This window comes from Dipteris shenzhenensis, chromosome 26 (assembly GCF_047967505.1).
Source record: "Dipteris shenzhenensis isolate YYH24624 ecotype China chromosome 26, Dip_SZ_1.0, whole genome shotgun sequence".
NCBI classification, from domain to species: Eukaryota; Viridiplantae; Streptophyta; class Polypodiopsida; order Gleicheniales; family Dipteridaceae; genus Dipteris; species Dipteris shenzhenensis.
The window spans coordinates 42,427,890-42,436,288 of record NC_141621.1 but is presented as its reverse complement, the minus strand read 5'-3'; the positions used below and the strand labels follow the sequence as shown (position 1 = coordinate 42,436,288).

The window sequence follows — 8,399 nt, the reverse complement described above, 5'->3', positions numbered from 1 at the left end:
TTGTAGCTCATTTTAGGGCTTCTGAATTCGTTGGAGATCTGTGCAATTCACCTCAAGACGAGCGGTTGGAGGAGGCTTTTCTACATGGTTTCAACCCTCGTGGCCTAGCTTTTGAGCAGCGTGACTGGTACCTACTAGTTTTGAACAGTAGGACCTGGTTGAAGGAAGCCGAGGTGAAATGTTGACCTCGGGTTAGGCTCACAAAGAAACTTACCAATATAGGAGCGAGCACAACACCTGTGGGTGGTGACGGTGTCGCATCTTATCGGCTCTCTTGTAGTAAGTGGTCGTGGGTAGTGCAACCTTCGTTAGCTCCTGAGTGGTGAGTATTAATAGCAGGAAGCAGTGACCCTGTCCTTCAAGTAGATGAACCAAAAAATCAATGGTGAGCAGTGGTACAACAAGCCAAGTGTGCCAACTTTAGAAGGTGGTTTTGCAGTAGTTTAGAAAAGCATTGTAACAGGGAGAAGAAAATAAGAGTGACATTGTGTAATCCATGCTCTCCTCTCAAGTGACTTGCTAGGTTAGGAAGCTTGTTATTGAGTGTGCATTGCAAGCCAAGGCGGCTTGGTTGTATCAGCTTCTTCAATATACAAGTGTGTGTTTCTTTTCCATTTGTCTATGAAGTGTATCCTCAGTGTGGTGTCAAGTTCCTAACTGTTAATACCTCAGTTCTGCCGTCATCATATAGTTTGCCCTTCAACAACAACCCCGACCTCGACGACATCACTCCTCCTTAATGTTAGTGCCCCTCCTTAGTTGCATTGCAATCCCGTGCAACGACACAACTTCAACCCTCGTACCTCAGCTTTTGAGTAGCGACTAGTACCTACCACAGTTATGAACAGTAGGACCTGGTTGAAGGAAGCCGAGGTGAAATGTTGGCCTCAGGTTAGGCCCATAAAGAAACTTACCAATATAGGAGTGAGTGAGTGTGGTGATGGTGTCGCATCTTATTGGCTCTCTCGTAGCAAGCGGTTGTGGGCAGTGAAACCTTCATTAGCTCTTGAGTGGTGATTATTGATAGTAGGAAGCAGTGACCCCATCCTTCAAGTAGATGAATCGATGAACCAATGGCGAGTAGCGGTACAGCAAGCCAAGCACGCCAACTTTAGAAGGTGATTTTGTAGTAGTTTAGAAATGCATCGTAACAAGGAGAAGAAAACATAGAGTGACATTCTGTCTTCCACGCTCTCCCTCTCACTTGACTTGCTAGGTTAGGAAGCTTGTTATTGAGTGTGCATTGAGAGCCAAGGCGGCTTGGTTGTATCAGCTTCTTCAATATACAAGTGTGTGTTTTATCCAGTCTAGGCGATTGCCAACCACCAGGATCTGCTGGTCTGCTACCTTCGGCCCCCACTCTACCGGCTGGCCCTTGGTGGCAAGGCCTTGCCGATTGTCAAGCTCTCTAGAGACCTACAGATTGTCGATAGAGAAAAGCTTTGCCCTGGCAAGAAGAAAGAGAAGAAGGCTCGAATCTGAGTTTCTTTTCCATTTGTCTATGAAGTGTATCCTCAGTGTGGTGTCAAGTTCCTAACTGTTAATAACTCTGTTCTGTCGTCATCATATAGTTTGCCCTTCAACAACAACCCCAACCTCGACGGCATCACTCCTCCTTGATGTTAGTGCCCCTCCTTGATGGCATTGCAATCCCATGCAATGACACAACTTCAACCCCCGTGCCTCAGCTTTTGAGTAGCGACTGGTACCTACCATAGTTATGAACAGTAGGACCTGCTGGTTGAAGGAAGCCGAGGTGAAATGTTGGCCTCAAGTTAGGCCCACAAAGAAACTTACCAATATAGGAGTGAGCACAGCACATGTGGGTGTGGTGACGGTGTCACATCTTATTGGCTCTCTTGTAGTAAGCGGTTGTAGGCAATGAAACCTTCATTAGCTCTTGAGTGGCGATTATTGATAGTAGGAAGCAGTGACCCCATCCTTCAAGTAGATGAATCGACGAACCAATGGCGAGTAGCGGTACAACAAGCCAAGCATGCCAACTTTAGAAGGTGATTTTGTGGTAGTTTAGAAATGCATTGTAACAAGGAGAAGAAAACATAGAGTGACATTGTGTCTTCCACGCTCTCTCTCTCACTTGACTTGCTAGGTTAGGAAGCTTATTATTGAGTGTGCATTGAGAGCCAAGGCGGCTTGGTTGTATCAGCTTCTTCAATATACAAGTGTGTTTCTTTTCCATTTGTCTATGAAGTTTATCCTCGGCGTGGTGTCAAGTTCCTAACTGTTAATAACTCGATTCTTCTGTCATTACACGGTTTGCCCTTCAACAACAACCCCGACCTCCAAGTTTTCTTATTGACATTATTGTCACCCCGAGCACCTACAAACAACACTTAGCGAATTGCAAGAGCGAGCATCTTCAATCGAGCACTGGATAGGGTTGGGCTATTTACGAGCATCGAGCACCTCTGAGTTAACCTATCGGGAGTCAGCAAACTAGAGCGTCAATAGCTCGACCTTAAAACTTTAGGGTTTGCCCTTCAACAACAACCCCGACCTCCAAGTTTTCTTATTGACATTGTTGTCACCCCGAGCACCTACAAACAACACTTAGCGAATTGCAAGAGCGAGCATCTTCCATCATCACATGGTTTGCCCTTCAACAACTAGACTCGATTCTTCCATCATCACACAGTTTGCCCTTCAACAACAACCCCGACCTCCAAGTTTTCTTACTGACATTGTTGTCACCCCGAGCACCTACAAACAACACTTAGCAAATTGCAAGAGCGAGCATCTTCACTCGAGCACTGGACAGGGTTGGGCTATTTACGAGCACCGAGCACCTGTGAGTTAACCTATCAGGAGTGAGCAAACTAGAGCGTCAATAGCTCGACCTTAAAACTTTAGGTAAAACTCAAAGCCATAGGTGTGAGTTCCACTCCATAATAATTCCAAGCTTTTTTCAGCACATAAGCTATTATGGTCAATAATCAAAAGCTGAGAATAAATTATCAATGCCTGGCTAAGTTATCAACTTCTACCAAACTAATGTTAAGGAACCTTATTGTAGGAACTAATGTGCATGATATAGTATACGAGGAGAGAAGGCTAAGGGATGATTAGTGATGGATGATCATCCAAGTGACATAGCTGAGTTGTGAAGATAAAACAAAGAAACACAAGACTCTATTATTGCATAAAGAGAGCTAAGGTCAACTTGCCTTGTTGCTCGGTTACCAAAGCTAAATAACCAAAGTGTCACCACCCACGTTTGAAGAGACACTTATGCCTATCATCACACATGAGCTATGCTGAACCATATTAAAAAATATTATGCAAGCATCCATATATGAGAAACTGATGAAATCATCCTTCACCACCTTGCCAACCTTCATTTGAAGTTTAGATCTATGACATTCTCCTTCACAATCTTGCCATTTGGCAGCTTGCCCATAGTAAGGTGTACTAATTAATACCATGTTGCCATCGACAAAACCAAGTTCATTTGTTGTTCGTTGCTAGTGAGACAAAAAATCTCAGAGAATTCATTTTGGCTACTAGAGGATAGTGGTCAAGGCCTCTCCATTACCCTTAATGTCCACAAAAGGACTGAAGGTGTCTACACACCTGTGCTTGCCCACACACCCGTGCTTGCCCAAAGGTGAGAAGGGGCATCAATTGATGTGGTTGTTGTGTGCATTTGTACTATTGTATCCTTGAAATGGGAGGTGCGTGAGCGTAGCCAAGACACCCTCACCCATCCCTAATAATGAGTCTACCTACCAATAAGAAGACATCTTCCACCTTTGAACTTGTCAGTTCAAAGTTTTTTTAAATCGGGCATCCGCTGCATGTGTAAACACACATCGCCCACACCATTTCTCCTATGGGCGAGCATTAAGCAGCTTGTATCCGCCTTGAGTTCATTCTGAGGGTGAGTGGGTATGATTGAGAAGGGAGCTAGGGGCCTATTTCGACGAGGGCAGAATGTGCACATTCAATTCCTCCATTCGCCTCTATGTTAGTTTACGATTGCTGGAAAAATGGGAAGGCAATGGAGCTCTGGCCCTCTGGAAACAAGCCCTCCTTTCTAGCCATACTTTAATTATTATTTTACGTTGTATTGAAATTGAAAGTGCCAACAATGCCCCCAAACGGGGTGACCAAGATAAAATCCTGAGTTGCCTCTAGGGTGGCTTGAACTCAGGACCGCGGCACATACACACCCACACATTTTAGTACACGCTATTTTGGCAATGGGCTCCGTTTACCCTAAGTGGAATCTTTGACATAATTACTCTTGTGATGATTTGAATCTTAATTCAAAAGATATGTTGTCAATGTATCCTATATGCGAGTAAGATAGGATCAATCGCGAAGGTCAATCAACTTTCCTGATTTAGCATCAGGGTGGAACAGATCAAGATGATGATGAAGATTCAAGTTTGTTGATTTAGGGCCTTTTCCCACTAGCAATTAGGTTATGTTAGTGAGCTTAACATAACTAGTTCTCTTAAGTTAAAGTTAACCTTAAAATGGAAATTACATTCCCATTGGTAACCCATTATGTTCTGCACTAAGTGGTCTGAAATAAAATTTTCGGGGTATTTTTTATACAAAATGGTTTATCTCATCGATCCAAAATTTTCGGGGTATTTTTTATACAATGGATTCTTCTTTTTTTCAAGACCTTTCAAACGAGTACCCATATTGTATAGTTCCGAGTTGATCTTGACCATGAAATTTTCTTAACAAGAATCTTGCTTAAGCATCATTGTTAACCATTAAATTTTCACATTCCAACTTCTTTCTCTTCTTAAAGTCCTTAAAGTACCTATTTTGAAGGGGTTAAATGTACAAACATCTTTCTCGCTTGGTACTTAGGAGATTTAACTCAACTACATTATTTGCACAAACATTTTGAGCTTGGTACTTAGGAGATTTAACTTAACTACATTCTTAAAAATGCTGATGGGAATGCACACTAACGTGGACACTTAATTAAGAGCTGTAACTAGTGCTCTCTAACCCGGTAATGGGAATAGGCCCTTAGACGGTAATTGGTGCATTCTATAAAGGATGATTCAAGAGATACTTGGTGCATTCTCTTGAGGCACTTGCTCTCTTGATTGCATGAGAACATACCTGACGGCTCCATAGCAATCCGGTATATGTTCTACAATTTGAATCACAGGCCTTTCATGTATTGCAGACGTCTGGCTCCTCTCTCCTGGTTTTCTGCACTTCTCTTTTGTCTTGTTATGTCACCTTACCTCATCTTGGGAAATTCTTTTCCAAAACGACGCTTTGACATTCTGCTTTGGTCCTTCAAACACCCTTGGATCCCCTCATATAGTTTTGTAGCTCGTTTTAGGGCTTCTGAATCCGTTGGAGATCTATGCAATTCACCTCGGGACGAGCGGTTGGACGAGGCATGTCTAACCGTAGAACATATGCAAGATCCAGGGAGTCCCGTATCGAGGGACACCTTGTACTATCTTCTTCAGGAATGCGCCAAAAAGAAGGATTTGAAAGCTAGCAGACGTGTGTATTCCCTTATGGTCATCAATGGACTCGACACAGTTGCTGTTTTGGGAGACCACCTGATCCGTCTGTTTGCATCGTGCGGCAGCTTGACGGAAGCCTATCATGTGTTTTGGAAGATTTTAAATCGAACTGTTTACACGTGGAATGCAATTATTTCAGGACATGTGAAGCTTGGGAAAGGTGAGATGGCGCTTGTGTTGTTTGACAAAATGGAGCAGGAGTTCATAAATCCTGACAAGGTCACCTTTTTGTGCACCTTGAAAGCATGTAGCAGCATAGGAACGAAAGGGCAGGGCAGTCTTATACATAGTCGGATCGTGCAAAATGGACTTCAATTGGATGCAGTCGTCGGGAGTACCCTTGTGGAACTGTATGCAAGATGTGGATGCCTTGATGAGGCACGCAAAGTGTTTGATGAAGTGTCCAATCGGGATGTGGTATTGTGGGGCACAATGATTGCTGGATATGTCCAACATAGATGTGGTCTCTTGGCTATTGAACTTTATGAAGATATGAAAATGGAGGGTCTAAAGCCAAGCAATTTCATCATTCTGTGCATTTTGAAAGCATGTGGTAGCATAGGAGCCTTGGAGCAGGGCACACTGCTACACGAGCAGGTCGTCAGACAAGGACTTGAATCAGACGTGATTATTGGGAGCTCGCTTGTTGATATGTATGCCAAGTGTGGGAACCTGGAGCTGGCGTACTGTGTGTTTATAAAACTACCTAATCGAGATGTGGTGTCATACGGTGCGTTGATGGCAGGATATACCCAACAGGGAAATGGCCCTCTTGCTCTTGGGCTTTTTTATGAAATGCAACAGCAGGGCATAAAGGCAGATGAAATTATATTTCTATGCATTCTAAATGCATGTGCCAGCATAGGGGCCGTAGGGCAGGGCAAGTTGATACATGACCAGATCATCCGAAGTGGTCTCCAGCGACATGCAGTAATTGGGAGTAGCCTAATTGGTATGTATTCCAAGTGTGGCAGCCTCGATGAGGCATGCAAAGTGTTTGACAATTTACTGGATCGAGATGTTGTGTCATGGGGAGCAATGATTGCAGGATATGTCCAACATGGTAATTGTGCTCTGGCTCTTGAACTTTTTGTCAAAATGCAGCAGGAGGGCATTAAGGCTGACAAAGTCGTACTTTTGAGTATGTTGAAAGCATGTGGTGTAGTTGGAGCATTAAGACAGGGCACGCTGGTACATGATGAAATTGTGGATTGCGGTCTTGGATTAGATGTTACTCTTGGGGATACTCTTGTCAACATGTACATCAAATGTGGGAGCCTGGAGCTGGCGCGCAAAGTGTTCGACAAGCTGCCAATTCGGGACATTGTGACATGGGGTGCAATGACTGCAGCGTATGTTCAGGATGGGGATGGTTGTTCCGCTCTGGAACTTTTTGAGAAAATGCAAGCAGAGGGCTTAAATCCTGATAAAGTGATGTTTTCATGTGCCTTGAAAGCATGTGCTGTTGCAGCAGCCATAGGGCAGGGCAGACTTGTACATGACCAAGTTGTTAAAAGTGCACTTGATTCAGGAGTGGTTCTAGCTAATGTGCTTGTCCACATGTATGCCAATTGTGGAAGTCTTGTTGATGCGTGGAAGGTTTTTGATGGACTGCTGAACCGAGATGTTGTGTCATGGGGTGCATTGATTGCAGGGTTTACCTTGAATGGTGATTGCATGATGGCTGGGCAACTTCTTAGGGAGATGCAACAGCAGGGGTTGAATCCTGATGATACAATATTTACGAATATCCTCACTGCTTGCAGTCATACTGGTTTATTGGAGGCAGGCCTTGAGCACTTCAGAAGTATGAGAGAGGAGCATGATATTGGGCCAAGTATCAACCATTATAATTGTATGGTTGATCTTTTGAGTCGGACAGGGCATTTGAAAGAAGCCGAAGATCTGCTCCAAACTATGCCCCTTTTGCCAGATATGATTGGTTTGATATCTTTGCTCACGAGCTGCAGGACATATGGCAACATGCAACTAGGAAGAGAATGTTTTGATCAAGTCCTACGATTGGATCCCTACCATGCTTCAAGCTACCTGCTCATGTCAAGTGTGTATGCTGATGCTCACATGTGGAAGAACATCGACAAACTGCAAGAGCTGAGGAAAGGTTGTGGGGCTGCAAAGAAACCTGGGTTGGCCTGCATTGAGGTCAGCGATGTTGTCCAACAATTTGATGTGAGAGCTAAACATCATCTATTTAGTGATGACTTACGTAGGAAGTTGAAGAGCTTACACACGTCAATCAAAAAGGGAGGATATGTGCCTCTACTAGATATGGTGTTTCAGCCAAAATTATTTATAGAAAGGGAAGGTGTCCCCTATCACAAACGTGAAAAAGTGGGTCTAGCTTTTGGGCCAGGGAAATGTAGCCGCATGCAAGCCAAGAGGAATCTTCAGCAGTCTATGTGTTCTTATTCTACTACTGCTGTATCCCAGAGTGAAAAGAGAAGCGTTATAATAAAATATGCAAATTATGTTCAAATTGTAAGGATTGCAAGTGGTTCTTTGGGCTGTTGAGGAATGTCTTCTTAAAACGGGCAGATCATGAACTTTGTAGAAAAGAGAAGAGGTTGTCACATCCAGAGAGTGTTCAACATAAAATAACTTACAATGTACGTCTAACATTAGTACAAAGCAATATATACAAGATAGCTATGCAACTAATCACATTCACATGAAACCGTAGTATTGACACTCCCCCTTCAGTTGAAGGCTTCATGTCTATGATTTACAGTGGTTCCTTGAATTTATCTTTCTTGTGGCGTACCTTGGTGAATAGGTTTGCTAATTGAGATTGCAGAGGCTGAATTTCTCCCTCATTGATTTGACACCAAATGGAATGATAGGAAATAC

General features: G+C 43.5%; 1 protein-coding gene across 1 annotated transcript; it reads left to right on the top strand.

The window, feature by feature from the left end:
- The first annotated feature begins 5,086 nt into the window (after positions 1-5,086).
- Positions 5,087-8,136, top strand: LOC147885102 (pentatricopeptide repeat-containing protein At5g27110-like). Its single transcript, XM_087397076.1, has one exon. It carries the CDS (start codon positions 5,136-5,138, stop codon positions 8,061-8,063), a length of 2,928 nt encoding a protein of 975 aa, XP_087253202.1. The 5' UTR covers positions 5,087-5,135; the 3' UTR covers positions 8,064-8,136.
- The last annotated feature ends 263 nt before the right edge of the window (positions 8,137-8,399 follow it).